Below are 16,244 nucleotides of genomic sequence, written 5' to 3' on the forward strand. Positions count from 1 at the left end.
ATACATGAGGGCTACAAATTCTAGTAACCAGTCCCAGCTTTGAGTTTCTGTTCTAAACTATAACGGAGCTAGAAGACCTTCAGCTACTGCATCATATAGCCACTAAGGGCTTCACGTGCTTGTACAGTAAGGACATCTGTTAAGTAAGCAAATAAGGAATGGGGGGGGGGAGTGAAAATTAATATAAAACAGAACACATAAAAGACTAAACAAAGCAATAAGAGGGGAGAAAATAGGGAATGCTAGAAGATAAAAAAGACAGAAAGGGATGGCCATGACATCTGCTAAATTACCATAAAAGGAATTCCAAAAAGTGTAATGGACATATAACTTTGTGCAGCTTCAGAACTTAAAAAAAAAAGCAGTTTCAATTCTTTCTTAGTATCATTATCAACTAAATAAAATGTGTACACCCAGTTAGATGACAGAACATACCTTCTGTGTCAAGCTCAGGTCAGGATCCATTTTTATCATTTCCCAGCTGCCATACCCATATTCATAGATGCCTATTAACAGATTAGAATCATCTTCTTTGCCCCAATCTATATCAAAATGAGCTGCCTTGGTGTGGCATGGGATGACATATCTAGAAGGAAGAAATTATAAGTCAGATGAGCTATTTTTATTTCTGAAAATGGAAAGAATAAGGGCTGGAAGAGCATTATATTTATAAAAGAAGCTCTGATTTGTTGAGAAAAGTACCTCAGATAATTTTTAATAAACATTTTACTCATTTAATTACATGAGTACTGTTATCCATGTTTTAAATAGCCCACATGGGTCCATACGTTTATTAGACTCTGGGGGTCTATGTGTCCATTAGACTCTCACCAGTTATTTAAAATGTTTCATAGTTAGTAGGGTCGGAAGGGACCTGAGCAGATCATCAAGTCTGACTCCCTGCCATGACAGGAAAGAGTACTGGGGTCAAACGACTCCAGCAAGATGTTCATCTAGCCTCTTCTTAAAGACCCCTAGGGTAGGAGCCAGCACCACTTCGCTTGGAAATAGGTTCCAGATCCTAGCCGCCCTGACCATGAAGTAGCGCCTTCTGATATCTAGCCTAAATCTACCCTCTGCTAGTTTGTGACCGTTATTCCTAGTCACTCCTGGTACTGCTCGGGGGAACAGGGACTCCCCCAATGCCTGCTGGTCCCCTCTGACTAGGTTGTAACAGGCCACCAGATCCCCCTTCAGCCTTCTCTTGTGGAGGCTGAACAGATTCAGGTCCCTTAGCCTCTCCTCATAGGGCCTGCCCTGCTGCCCCCTGATCATGCGAGTGGCCCTCCTCTGGACGCTCTCCATGTTGTCCACATCCCTCCTGCAGCGCCCAGAACTGGACGCAGTACTCCAGCTGCAGCCTGACCACTGCCGCATAAAGGGGGAGCATCAGTCTTGGTTACCTGGGTATTTGTGACAGAAAATTTGATGTGATCCAAATTTAACACCTTCAGTGACATTTGAGTCTTCAGACAGCCTATAATGAAATCTATAAGAGGCAAGAATTTTTGTGCATACCCACAAGTTAATGCCAGGCCCAACTGCGATGTGACGAGATTTGTGTCAACACCATTCCACTAGAATGGTGCAGGTGCCTGGAATAGATCAACCCTATGCTAACTCCATGGAGAGAAAAGAAGGAAATCTATTACCACCATTCAATATAGTGAAAAGGGGTTAACTACGGGATCCATGTACAATGGTATAGAGCAGTGGGGGGAGCGGGGGGGCAACCTTTTCGGCAGGCATGCCACAAATTAGCCCTCTACCATGTCCACCCCAATCCCCTTCCCAATCTCTTGCTTAGCTTTTTGCTTCCTTCCCTATCTGCCACCATACAGTTTGTTCCCTCCCTGATCTGCTGTGTGTCATACACTTGTGGTACAGCTGCCATAGGTTGGTCACTCCTGGTATAGATTGCAGATTTTTGTTAATTATGCTAAAGTGTTCCATGAATAAATTCATAAAAGTATTAAAAGTTTCCAGAAAATGGCCTCTTTTCATACTAAACAACTATTCACCTTTTCCTTTCCTCTGGATCTGAAGGAATGGATTTGTGCAATGGTGCCAACTCTTCCTCATGAGAGATGACCAGTTTTGCATTTACTTGTACTCCTGATATTCGGAATGTTGGGCCTTTAACTTTTCCAAGTCTGCCTCCTTGAATAAAGAAAAAAAACATTTATGTAAAATCTTTTGTCTATAAATGAGAAAGTGCTAATTATGTTTTATCAATGATCACATTTAAAACAGGAGTCAGATTCTGATTTAAATGCCCAGCCTGCAACAGTACATTTTTAAATCTTAGCAATCAAATATATATTTACTGCTACTGAGATAAAGTTTAAACTTCTGGGTAAAGTAGAAACTTAGGGTGACTATACACATTCTCAGGAGAGGGGCTTTAGTAAAACACCTGCAGTGTCACGTGTATTAAGCATCCTGCATTTCACAATGGCAGCGGGAGTGCTTTAACTAAAGCATGTCAAATAAGTGTTAGTTAAAGCAGCCCTACTGTCATTTTGGAATATGGAGATGCTGAACAGGTGACACAGAGGCTGCTAGAGCACACTAATTGGCACGCTCCAGCAGATTCGATTAATCAAGTCTGCTCTGATGTGTTCTAATAAGCATGCGTTAGAACAGAGCTCTGTCATGTGTATAGGTGCCCTTTCAGTTTACTCTTATGGTGATTCATCTAGCGAGGGGTGAAATAAAACACCTTTACCCAAAACTGAATCAGTGGTGCTCAATCGTTTTCCCTTGTGGACCAGATAGGAAGTGCCTAGTCAAACTGCGCGCTGGATGGTAGTTTTGATTCAGTGCCTGGCGCCAATGAGGCAGTCACCATCTGGCTATGCAGAGTGGGGAGGAGGGCAGCCCAACCTGAACCTACCCCTGCCCTGTGGGGGTGGTGTGAGAAAGGAAAGGGGTTCTGCATTTACCAAAGTTAGAATCTGAGAATAATAAACCCAGACATCCTACTTTATAGATGTACAGTACTTATTACTGATAAATTATTTTTATTCCATTTTGTTTTTTGTTCAAACATACTCTACCTGCTCTTTCTTGTCCAGAAGAACTGTCTTTTAAAGCCTTAATGCATCCATTATGCACGAGCTCCCCTAGTCGTCTAAGGTCTGTCTCAGATTTATCAACTAATTCAGCATCTCTAGCTATAGCATCCAACCTGTAATAAAAACACAAGAAGTTTTTACACCTCAGAAATGTGGTTGTGAATTTCTCCTTCAAAGTGTGAAACAAGAAAGGTAATCATATCAGTCAACATTCACCCTTGTGCATTCATGCCTCTGGTATGCTGTATTCAGTTCTGAGCCAAAAAGTTTAAAAAGACTAGAGAAAAACTAGAAGAACTGTAAAAGAAAGAAAATGCATGTGATCCAGACATAGAAAAGATGATTTGGAAAAGTGAGGAAGCTATTTATTCTTATACAATATTGGAATGTTTATGTATTTAAGTTTGACAGTATTTCCTTACATGACTGCAAAATGTATAAATATTTTCAAGAGAAGTCAAGGTGAGTATTGTTCTCAGATTACAAATAATTGGCATACGAAAAAAAATAAAGACCAAACATTAGGAAAAAATTCTGAAACACAAAACTAGTTGGGACAAGAACATTGTAAATCTTTCGATAGGCTTTGAGCAGAGCCCAGTATGTCGTATCAAGCAAGTTTGCTGAGTGGATCATCACTGAGCATTACTAAACAACATTTTAGTTAAGACAATATTGAGAAAGATGCAACTAATACTGCTGCAAATTATGATGATTAAATGACTAAGTGCGTTTTCTTTTGGCTTTCAATTTATATAAACGGAGTAAGAAAAATAGAGGTTATTCAGATGGTTTAATATTAATACAAAAAATTAGTAATGTGTTTTCCCTTTGAAGATATGGACTCTTCATATCCTGTTTTAGTCTTATGAAAGGTAAGGTTTCAAGTTGCTACACAACTACAATCAAATAGCTTTACCTTTCCAGAGGGCCACCAAATTTCTTGTAACTCTTGATAAACCTAATAACAGAAAATAATTTCATTGTGTAAGCACCAGCTTAATTAGCTACTTTGTTTTAAAAAAAAAATCTATATTGAGTATAATATATATTATTTCTGTGCAAATCAAGTTATATTTGCATCGTTATAATGATACAAAAGAAAAAAAAAACTTGGGCAGTGTACTGAATCAAGATTATCCACATTCAAACTAATATAAATATTATAAATAAAACAATAGAAAATACAATTTATTTCAGAAATTACTTTATTATTTTCACATGACCATAGATATTCAGCAACTAGATGCATCTAGTCATAAGATCAAATGTGGATTTACAGCAAAGAGTGATTAATGGATTATAGTATGCCTCATAATTAAGAGGAGTTAGTACCAACTCTAGAACGATTATTTTAATTGAGAGTTAGATAACATGAAAAGAAAGATTTAAGTAATAGCAATTATCTGTATGGGGGTAGTTTTAGGATGATAAGAGATATGAAACAGAGTGAGGCAGGACAGACTATTCCCTTTTCACTAATGATCATAAATTCCAAGTTACTTGTGCAGTCATAAAAAACATTCCTGACAAAAGCAGCAGTCTACTATATGTTACCAGGTAAAATGGAGAAAGTATGAGGATCTTAAATTTAAAAATTATGTTTCCAACCCAAAATACTCTAGAAGATTTACTATGATTTAATGGATATAAATTTAAACACTTTGATTACACAAACAACCCAGCAATTTTTTCAAAATCCATTTGTGTAGAGACTAACAAAAATGAATATTCTCCATCATACCAAAAATGCTTTCAGCACCAAAACACTGAAAGGACTCACAGTACAGATCACTTATTTTAAGTGATTAAAGTATCATTTTATAAAGCATCACAACACATAAATACAATTACAGTGGTGAAAAATTTAAGACAAAAAAGACTAAAACAAAAAGTACCCTCTCAACTTCTTGCAGGCCTACCTACAAAAACGTGCAGGCTCTTTATCCACGGTTTTGCATAAAACAAAAACACATTTCCCCTTTATATGCATATATTATAAAAACGTTCACCATTATAGCAACTAGTTTCTGAAACTGCAGTATCAGGGGAATTCAGGGATTAGAATCTGTATTACTATGAAAGAACTTTAAAAAAAAATATTCAAGTAAATGCTTAATACAGTATCCCTTACCCCAAGTGGGTTCTCATTCTGACCATGTTAATTGTCCATTATGCCAGTACTACATTCATATTTAATGTAGGAGACCCATATGGTTATAATAAATAGTCTTATTTCAAATTCATGAAAAATAGACTCTTTCATATTTCTAAACAATAATCTCATTTCACAGCTATAAACATGCAGGTTCTCCCAACCTCCCCAACTTACCGCCTAATCTCTGCATCACTAAATCCTTTAATATTCTCTCGAGGAATAGTTCGTGGTCTTCCACGTTTTTTGGGTCGTTTCCTTTCAGAGATAGAATCACTGTCAGATCCAGAGTATCTTCTATTCCGACTACGTCTTCCTTCATTCCCATTAAAACTAATCTGAAATTTCAGAAAAAAATAAAGTAGCATGAACATTTTTGATTAAATAATTTTAACACACAGGATCATTTTTTAAAAAGGAATGAAATGGGAGAAAGTCAAAATGCAGAGATACCTGTTTAGCACAGTTTCTCATTCTTGGAAGCATATAAATTTCTTCAAGTTCCTTCTGCCTTTCCTCCTCTTCTATTCTTCGCCTATGAACCTCTGGAATGATTTCTTCCCAGTTCCTTGAATTTCGTTCAGGCTCCAACTCAATATCATCTTCATCCATGTTTGAAAAGTTGGCCACCTTATGAATGAGAATGAATGCACTTTTGCCAATCATAGTATAAGAATACACTTCCACACACCACAAACTAATATTTTAGGAAGATACAGTTTGTATAGTCATGACAGTGTATGCAGTTTTTACTTATCTGTTTATGTGATACTATAAACTTTGTGGGCTATTTTTTCATAAAGCCATGTACAACCCAATACTGTTCCCTGTAATAATGTCAGAAGAGGGAAATGGAAAATATGAAAAGCCTAATTTGCATTTAAAAATTAATATAATTTAATCTGGACTATAAAAAAAAATGTACCTTTATCAGTCATTACTGAATTATGATTATTGTATGATCTCTCAACAAGGCAGAGTTAAAGTTGTTTGTGTGTCTTTATATATTGAGATTTCTTTCATGTGTGATTTTCAAATTTTCTGGTCTGATAAAATGAGTGTTTTTACATTTAGGCTACTGGTATGTACTTTTGACCTTAACTAGATTATGAGGTTGCTTTTTGTAAGGAATTATTTGGGTTTACCACCAAAAAATTCCTGAGGAATGCAACAAAAAGAAGTCAAATAAATGGGAATTTTTTTACCAGTTCTAGTTCAGTTTAATTTTAGTTTTTTTAGTTTTGACTAGTTCTGGTTCAGTAAAGCCTGAATTAAATTTCAGTGAAAAGACTCATCTATAGACGAATGGAAAATGCTACCCAAAGCAGATACTATATGCTTATTTAATCTTCTAAAGGTATAAATCTAAAATCCATCCTGACACCACTTTGTGGAAACGCATCACTTTAATATGGATGTTACATGTTGAAAAGATGTATAGTTAACATTTTTCTAACAAATTCACAATCGTTACAAAGGAAATTACCACTGATTACAATAAGCAGAGAACAGTACCTTAAATTGGGAAAGCAACTCATCTCCTACAGTTAATGGGCCTGGCTCATTTTCCCGAGTTTCAGCCCTCTTCAAGATTTCATCTATATCCATTTCCTGAAAGAATAATATTTTGCTTTAAATTAAAAAAAAAAAAATTGAAAAGACTGATGTATTCAGCATATGCAGAAATTCAGTTCCACTTACCTGGGGCTCTTGTTCTTCCCCTTCAGGTTCTTTAAAAAGTTCCTCAGCACCAAACTTTAAAATAGCTGACAACTCTTCCTTATTAAAAGGAGTAGAGCTGAAATAGAAGAAATTAGCTTTCAATTTCCATTCATAACAGAAAACACCTAGACTTTATATTAGCAAATAATTCTACTTTTTTCAGTATTGGTTCAAACACATTTTCTCCTCAATCCATTGTTCAAAAAAGTTAGATCTAACATGGAAAATGAAGGGTTTTTGAAGAAAGCACAATTCCAAAAGTATTAAGAATGCTTTATATTACTTATACAAACTTTATTTCATAGTCTTCTTCAATCAGTATCTTAAAAGACTAATATAAATGAAAAATTATTTGATGGAAATATTTCCAAGCCTTCTGCATTCCCCATTATTTTACCTTGAAGGAGTGGAACCTGTATGCAGTACAGTTTTGCCCGTAGTGTCCATTCTCTGAATTACCAAATGATCCAACACCATCTTCTTTTTGGCTCTCTCTAGAATATCTTCTTCTACTGATCCCTTTGTGACCAGCCGATAAATATTTACCTACATATGAAACAACCAAACTTTATGTGAACATTTTGCAAGTTACTCATAAAAATCAACATTTAAATGGATCTAGGACTATAGAAACAAATTAAATGGGATGAAGATAAATTAGTGTATTAAACTTTGGTTTCATATCCTGATTTGTGTTAATAGATCTTAACAAGGGCACCCCTGGAACGTATAACTCTTCTATTTTATGAAGTCATATTTCACAACTAAGATGAAAGGAGCAATTACATTCTTGAATGACAGTCTCCCTATACATGTTTCAGATTCAAACCTCAACCCATACTACTTGCAATTCTCACTGTGAATTCAGTTTAATAAAAATCATGTTTCAGTTGTGAATGTAATACAAATGTACATGTGATTTTCTTAAAATACAGTTACTTTTTCTCAATAGATTTGTCACTATTTTATAAAGTGATTTTTTTAAAGCAGATAAATGTTGCTGCCATTTAGTATCTTATTTACATTCACACAACTCTACCTGTGTGCAGAACATACTACTTTAGCTTTGGGGTGTAGCCAAAATGTTCATACCTGTTTCTTTTGCCCAATTCTATGAGCTCTTGCCTGTGCCTGCAAATCATTCTGTGGGTTCCAGTCAGAATCAAATATAACTACAGTGTCAGCAGATGCCAAATTGATGCCTAGACCTCCAGCTCTAGTAGACAGTAAGAAGCAGAAATCCTAAAATTATAAAATAAAGGAATGGATTGTAAGCACAAGCAATCTGGCCAAAATAAATAAATAAATAAAATCAATCTATAGCAAAACTTATAATTTAGGTGGCAATTCATTTCTGCGGCAGGAATATCTTTCTATCTGTCCGCTGGTTAGCACAGTAGGGTCCTGGTCCACAAACAAAACTCCTTGGCCACGCAAATACAATATAACGAATATATCATAACAAAAGACGTTTATGATGTTTGGAGTCACGGGATTCCAAATCCTATTAACAAAGACGAATCTGTCTCATCCCTTAATGCAAGTATTTCCTTAATGTTAAAGGACGCCAAAGGAGCCCAGAACTCTAGGACAGAGCCAACAACAGCTAGAAAAAAAATGGTATATCTAATGTATGAAGTGGTATGCTTGGGAACATTTGGATAAAATTACTTGTGGTTTTTTTATTTAATACACATCTGAGGGCTTTTATATACGTACGTGGATTTAATATACCAGGAAATTCATGATCTGAATTTTAAAAAATGAGTTACTATCTAAAAGTCTAATTACTTAAATATTGCAATGGACTGTTCTTGACAACGTTCAAACTGTTGGTTTCTGGTGTACCTTTTTAAGTCCTGTGTTTTAGTAAAAATACTGGCCTGTTATTTACATACCAATATGCAATAAGTGAAATTAGATCTACTCAGTGTCAAACATTCTTCAAGAATAGTTTTAATCTTTTCCTATTATATAATAAAAGGGCAATCCAAACAAATATCATTACAGTTATCTACATATCTATAGAACAATATTTTTTAAGGCTGAGAAATATGTTTCTTTTTGTATGTCTATTATCCAGCAGACTTTTTGGTAAAAGATGATTACCAGTCAAGTGAAAGTGTACCACTGGGAGTCGTACCCCTTAAGAGTGCCACAAAGCAAAATTCTTTAATATTTGTCAAGTGCTTTAAAATACTTAGAGAAGGTATTAGAAAAGTACAAAATATTATAAAGATACGTCTAATCGTCTTAGTTGTAAAAATTACATTCTAGATAGATACAAATGTTTCAAAATACAGGCTAATTAACCTGGCTTTTATGCCCCAAAACATGAATGTTATTATAAAAGTTTTTATTATAGTTGCCTGTAACAAAAAGAATTTAATAGAAAAAGATGTAGAAAATTCTGGTAAGGTGGCCTACCTCTGATCCTTCTGCATTAAAATGATCCAGTGCTTGTTTCCTCAATTCCCCTTTTATTGATCCATCTAGTCTCTAGAAGTATTGAACACCATCATTAAAATACTGTTCCATATATCACATACTAATTACAGTAAAATTTGAAATATGAACTAAAAGTACTGCTATAAAAATATGAATTTTAAAAAAATTCTATACATATAAAAAGCCATCAACTCAATTTCAAAATAAGCTTCTAATATATATCATTTGGCAGCATTTCTTCATATAAAGTCACTTTTCTAGAAAAGATGTATAGCCTTGTTAACTTTTTTTTTTTTAAAGTAAAACTGTAAAGATAATGTGGCATGGCAGCTCCTACAACAGAAATTAAATGTTGAAAAGGATTACAGAACTCTCAGTCTCTCAGGCCAACACAGATTCAAGAATACAGTTTTACCTGAAAGGGGAACTGACGATACTTCAAATATTCTGCTAGGATGTCCAGCATCCGCACCATCTGAGAGAAAATAAGAACTCTGTTGCCGCGTTCCCGTAGGCGAATCAGTAGCTTGTCAAGAAGGATGAGTTTCCCGCTGCTACGAATTAAATGCTGCCAAAACAATAAAAACTCTATTACAAAATGAATCCGCATCAGTTAGCATGTGTAACCAGAAGACTATTTTTATTATAGTACAGACTAAATAATGAGTACACGCATCTAAAATGCAGTTACTTAGTGAATAAATTAATCATTAAATATCTTTCCCCAGATATTTGCCAAGGATGACATAGTAATTAGTAACTTAAGAGTAGAGCTTTTTTCTGGAGTAGTAACTTCCAGAACAAAACTCCTAGAACTTCTAACTAAGGCTCTCCAGCATTTCAGTATGCTATACAGAGTTTGATACTCTCTTCTAAGCATGTATTAATTTCCAGTTCAAACTGTATTACAGTACACTTAATACATATGGTTGTTACAGAAATACATTACTACTCTAGTCAACATCTAAACAGTAGCAGTGGTGACTGGGGTACAAGCAGAGGATATTTGTTTTATACCACACACTTCACATGGTCATAAGGTACTGAATATATTAACATAAAATATAGTGGTTCCTAACATACTCTCTCTACCCTCTTTTATTCCCCAATTTTCACCCTCCCTTCCTCCCTCCATCCCCACTGCTGCCCTATAAACAATACAAGTGTTTGGACTTATCTCTTCAATTTTACTGTTTAATTTTTAAGTTTACTAGCTTGCATGAATGTGGGAAATTCCCAAGACTCCGCAAAGAGGCAGCTGTCTCAGGAATACAAGCACATTCAGATAACCGTTACTATAATCAGAACTGATCCAACTCACTAGAATTCAGTATTCCTAGAATATGTCTACCAGTTTGAATTCTTCTGGCAAGAGTCAAAGAATTCTTACGTGTGAATTTGGAATATGAAGTTTGGCACTTAAAGACATGATGAGAAACAGAACTTTAGGTACCAATGAAACTTCAAATTTCCAAAATTTTTGGCAGTTACCTAGTTTTAAGGATGCAAATTCTGTACTGAGATGCCTGAATACTACTTGAGAGCCACTTTTGTCACCAGGACCTAGGTAATTTCCTTGGATAGAATTAAGGCGGCAAATGTATATTGCTTTCCTTTTTTCAATAATTAACTCATATCCTTATTAAAATTAATCAGGGAAGCTACTACATAGAATAGGCATTTTTTAAAATAATGGCTGAAGAATATTTCTGAAAAATACGGCCTATGATTTATGTAGCCACTCAATATGCCAAGTTTTAAATTAAATACCTTTTTGCCTTCTTAAGAAACACTTTAAAATATGAATTACACTGGAATTATGAGATGTCACTCGGTGCTCCTATGAAAAGTATTTAAAATGATAGAAGTGCTAATGAAGATTTTTTTTGCTCTCTGATCTTCAGAAGCTTCTATAAAATAACATTTTGTCACTATTCACCAATATGAAAACTATATTTGGCCATGGCTGAATGCACCACTGATGAAGGTACCTTACCATATATTTCTCAAGTCCACATGGGTCTACAAAATTTAAACGGTATAATTATTACACTGGCACTGTGTGGCTTTTTCATTTGACTGATTTACTTTAGCCAGTTATGTTTTTTTTTTATTCTGTAACTGATTATAAATAAAATTTCTAACTAGGAAACACAATTCCGTGTCTTATATGGGACACAAAGTTTATCACAAGTTTACATATTATACTTGTAACAAGATCTAAAAATTACTAAATGCTGTACAAACTAGATGTATGTGTATTTCAGAAATAAAAGATAACAAGCAGAACACACTATTTTGTAATGAAGACTAACATCTTTACCTGTAAGGCCTCCTGTTTATTATAGAATTCATCATCATCTGGTGGTTTAATGAGGTAGCAATGGTTACAACACTTCTTGAGTTCCATCATGATATTCAAAAACCCTGAGGTACTGCCCTTTGAACCTTTACTCAGGGCTTTATAATTCCTGGTTAAAATCCACCTGCAACATAGAATATATAATATAAATACTTCTTAACCAAATTTGTGCAGTGAAAAACAAAAAATATGGCACAGATGCTAAAACAGGCAAAACAGAACAAAGCATGTATCACACAACTTATAAATATCCCATTCAAGAAAAACTAACTGAATTGGCTTAAACAAATCTGAACTCCACCAAAATCAGTTTTAAATATAAATTCTATAAGCTACGGGTTAAAATCTTGGCTCCATCAAAGATAAGGCCAAAACTTCAGAGTACAGGCTTTTAACACATCTGTCAAATGATAGAAAATTGTCTCTATTTAGCACCTTGAATCATGCAGACACTATAAAAACACCAAAAACATTTTTGCACAATGTTTTCATTACTTACTTGTAATATTGCTTCTGCAATGCACTCATCTCCATCCTCAAAATTTGTTCAACTTTAGCAGGTAAAGATTTTTCTACATCTTTTTTAACTCTCCTCAACAGGAATGGCTCAAGTTCTTTGTGAAGACTTGCATAGCCGACTTCTCTCCCTTTGCCATGCTCCTCTTCAAAATCTTCCCAGGAAGAAAACCTTCAGTGTAATACAAGGGATCACAATGATACCTTTTTTTAAAAAAATGCACTAGTTTGAAGTGTTTAAATAAAATAAGGCAGAGATGAGAATAAAGAAGACCTAGAGCACAACTCCCAAGACTTGTACTACATAGATAAATGCAGTTAAAAACTTCAGTGAACCAATTCAAAAAGGGAAATATTGTTTTTTTCAAGGAAAACTCAACATTTGACAAAAACAAAAAACTTACATGCAGAAAGTTTTGATTTAGCGGAAACTGCACTGCTGTTGGAAAAAGTATGCTAACTGAAAGCATTCAAGTCTCTCCAAAAATGTCAGAAATAAACTTGAAAATTAGATTACTGTTTGAACTGCCTTCTTTGTTTAATCATTCAAGGATACTTAAACAAACCAACCAACCAACCAACAAACAACCCCCCCAACCGCCCTTCAACATGGCGATCAGCTTACCGTCATTTAATTTACTATCATAGGACATACAATGTCACAGATTTTTAGCCAAAACTCCTCCAATTAAGTTAATAGCTACTTGTGTACAAATACTAGTGACACCAAATGACCCATTGCATTTTATGGGGGAAAAGGGGAAAAAAAACAGATTTAAATATTTTTACCCAAAATATTAATGCATGTGAAGTGATAACAATTAGTTAAATGCACAATGAAACAATAGTAAAACTTTTAACAACGACACGGTGCGACTTCTGGTTTTGCTTTTGCCTCAAATCAGCATGCCGGTTAATAGAACATACCAATTAATAAAATGCCGGATAGCATAGCTTTTGCTGTATTTTGTTTCGATTCCACTGCCAATTCTCTTGTGTGTAAAACACAATTAATTGAACATGAGTTATCAAAGGTCTACGTTTACTTAAAATCAATTATATTAACCTTTACAGGCCTGAAATAAACTTCTTAAAGAAATTCTGGCTCACTTGACTGGCTTCACTGCCTTTGAGGAATGGTAAACTGTATTGTATTCAATTCTTTGAGCATTTGTGGATTGTTAGTACTTCAAAATTGGGGACTGGATGAAGTTTCAAAGCAACTCGTACCAGGCACAACTAACAAAAACTCAAGACTCTAGGGCCATAATTGCTCTTTCCTTTATGGTTAACTCTGTTTGACAGTAGTAGATGGACACGTACAGAAAATCTTTGGCTTCAGGGACATCAAATTTCATATTCACCTGAATCCAGATTTATCTAATATTTTCAGATGTATTCTCCTTTTCTTCCCTTAATTTGTGCCAGGTCATTAAATTGTACTTTAATTGGGTTTTTCACTTCCAGAAGAGGTTTACCACTCAAACCAGTAATTTCTGTTTGCTGTTAATGTAAAACCATTATTGCATGTTTGCGATATCCATCTGTTCTATTTTATTTTATTTTAACAAGCATTCAATCTCATCAGAAATGAACACTTGTTCTACAAGGCTAGACCATCCTGCCTAGAAAACAGAAGTGCTGCTATTTATTGAGGTTGATTTATTTCAGAATCAGAAAGACCTACCTAGGCAGGTGGACTACTTAGCAGGGCAGATCCCTTGGATTATCTACAGCATCTATGTTACTAGCTGAAATTCAGTCATCAGTAGAAGAGTAACTGTACGTGGACTGAAAGAATGACCCTTACTCACATAACACTTTGTAATCTTTTTGGCCATCTCAAAGGGGACAATGATTGCAAGTATATGGAGAATGAACTGTGTAGAGCAAGGCAAGGCAGCATATAGTCACTGTTGTAATTCACATTCAGTTTCTAGCATCAGTCAATATTTTTTGGTGGCCTGCTGCAACTGAAAACTTGTAAACTTTTATTACAGTAACTTATTTAATGCATCATGAACATGGTACATTTACTGCGTGTTTTAGCTATGACAGTGTTTTAAAGGTATTCTCTGTCCCCACCGACTGTGACATTTCTTAAGGAGCATAGCAATATTAACAAAAAAATACACAAAAATGACATATAAAATTGTTCTTTACTTTTCTGGCATGATGAAGTGGAGCAAAGACCAAAGCTCTTTGAGAGAGTTCTGCAGAGGGGTTCCAGTGATAAGAAGACGATGGTTGGACTTAAAGTCTATTAAGGTTTTATACAGAAGAGAATCATCATTTTTCAAACGATGAGCTTCATCCACTCCTATAAATGCCCAGTTTAGACCACCAAGGAATGACTTAAAAGGGGGAGGAAAAAAACCCAAAAAGGAAGCATTAGATTAGCAAGTAATTCCTATGATTATTTAGAATGATTAAGACCAAGCTATGTATTTTTTCTGGTATGAAGAAATAAAATTCAAACATTAAACTGATAGCCAGTTTTGCTGATCCCTTTTACTAGGCTAGACACAAGGCAGGACAACTCATACTTTTAAAGACTGAAATGTGTACAGCTCTATGTTTTAATACTGAATCATGCCTTTTAAGTTGCCAAAAAGTTTTTTAAGCCCTGGAGAAAATACTGTACTGTATTTACTTGAATCCAGGATGACTCATTTCTCCCCACCCTCCCACCATCAACATGGGGGGAAGCCATCTTAGATTTCAGTACTTGCTCTGGGTTAAGGGGGTTCATGTGGCAGGGCAGGGGGGGAAATCACAGTGTGGGGAATGTACGGGGAGACTGCATGGTGGGGGCAGGAAGCACATGAGGGAGATCTGCTGTGTGCAGCTTGAGGCTAGCATGGGGGAGACAGCATAGACTGCCTCTCCTACTTACCTTCTTCTCCCACTCCAGCCTTGACCTGGACATGCCTGGAGCTGCTGCCACTGCTTCTACCTGGCCAGGCTGGGGTCAGAAACAGGGCCACAGCCACTGACTGCCCCAGCAGCAGAGAGAAGCTGCCACAGAAGGTAAGTGTGTGTGTGGGGCAGGGGGGAAGTGGCAGTGGAAGTGCAGGTGGCAAGGAGAGCAGGCAGCAGGGGGTGGGAAGGCTGCATGGTGTCAGGCACAGGCATGGGAGGGAGGGGCAAGCACCAGGGACTGGCAGCAGGGGATGGGATCAAAAGATTAGAGGGGGCAGAGTGAGTGGAATGCAAGTGGCAGGGAGGACAGGCAGCAGGGGGGGAAGACAGTGAGGGTAACGGGGTACAGGGTCTGGCCCCTTGCCCCCCCTGCCATTGCTTTTACCACAACAGCAGTGGTAGCGGAAGAATTTAAGATGACCCCCCCCCAGTAATTTTCCTTGTACAGAATATAATTACTACACATTTATAAATTTTTCCTGTACAGAATCTAATTACTAGGAGGACATCTTGAATTCAGTATGAACCACAAAGAATTCCCCAAGCAATCCCAACAAAAAGAATCCAAACTCAACAGGTCAGAAAACATGGCATTTCTGAAAGTCATCACTTCCACCACCACTACAAAAAGACAAGAAACTATAATTTCAGGACACTATCCCTTAGTTTTTTATGATTCTCTGATGCTGTTCTATGGTGTTGTTGTTCACCACCAGGACTGAAAGAATACTATAGTTATTAAGTTGCCTCAGTAACAACAAAGAAACAAATGTTTGCAAGGTACTAAAAAAATAATTAAAAAAAAAAAAACACAACATTTCTATATAACTGTCATTTATGAAACAAGGCTTGCATGTGCATTCAAGCAATGTTTAAAATAAATGTAGAGAAAAATGCAAACCCGTGGCATAGTAAAGTAGATGTTGCAATCTTTGTTTACTGAATAACTGTATTTTCTATTAAGACTCACCTTATCCTTTAGCAGAATCTCATAAGTTGTCAAAAGGATATTAAATTTTAACCGTTTGGTCTGTAGATGCAT

The 16,244-nt window shown here is 35.8% G+C and overlaps 1 protein-coding gene across 1 annotated transcript in view; it reads right to left on the minus strand.

Moving 5' to 3' along the window:
- The window catches only part of CHD1 (chromodomain helicase DNA binding protein 1), a 74,369-nt gene that overhangs the window by 34,501 nt on the left and 23,624 nt on the right, over window positions 1–16,244 (minus strand). The window contains exons 13-27 of the mRNA XM_019518215.1: window positions 14,444–14,634; window positions 12,264–12,452; window positions 11,726–11,888; window positions 9,818–9,970; window positions 9,382–9,453; window positions 8,047–8,196; window positions 7,352–7,500; window positions 6,934–7,030; window positions 6,748–6,843; window positions 5,686–5,862; window positions 5,410–5,570; window positions 3,997–4,038; window positions 3,060–3,190; window positions 2,022–2,160; window positions 436–586 (exon numbers count right to left, since the gene is read on the minus strand). Coding sequence (XP_019373760.1) covers window positions 436–586; window positions 2,022–2,160; window positions 3,060–3,190; window positions 3,997–4,038; window positions 5,410–5,570; window positions 5,686–5,862; window positions 6,748–6,843; window positions 6,934–7,030; window positions 7,352–7,500; window positions 8,047–8,196; window positions 9,382–9,453; window positions 9,818–9,970; window positions 11,726–11,888; window positions 12,264–12,452; window positions 14,444–14,634 — 2,061 coding nt within the window. The remainder of the gene's footprint in view (window positions 1–435; window positions 587–2,021; window positions 2,161–3,059; window positions 3,191–3,996; window positions 4,039–5,409; window positions 5,571–5,685; window positions 5,863–6,747; window positions 6,844–6,933; window positions 7,031–7,351; window positions 7,501–8,046; window positions 8,197–9,381; window positions 9,454–9,817; window positions 9,971–11,725; window positions 11,889–12,263; window positions 12,453–14,443; window positions 14,635–16,244) is intronic.

The sequence above is a fragment of the Gavialis gangeticus genome, unplaced genomic scaffold (assembly GCF_001723915.1).
Source record: "Gavialis gangeticus isolate Ggan-Ray unplaced genomic scaffold, GavGan_comp1, whole genome shotgun sequence".
Classification (NCBI taxonomy): Eukaryota; Metazoa; Chordata; order Crocodylia; family Gavialidae; genus Gavialis; species Gavialis gangeticus.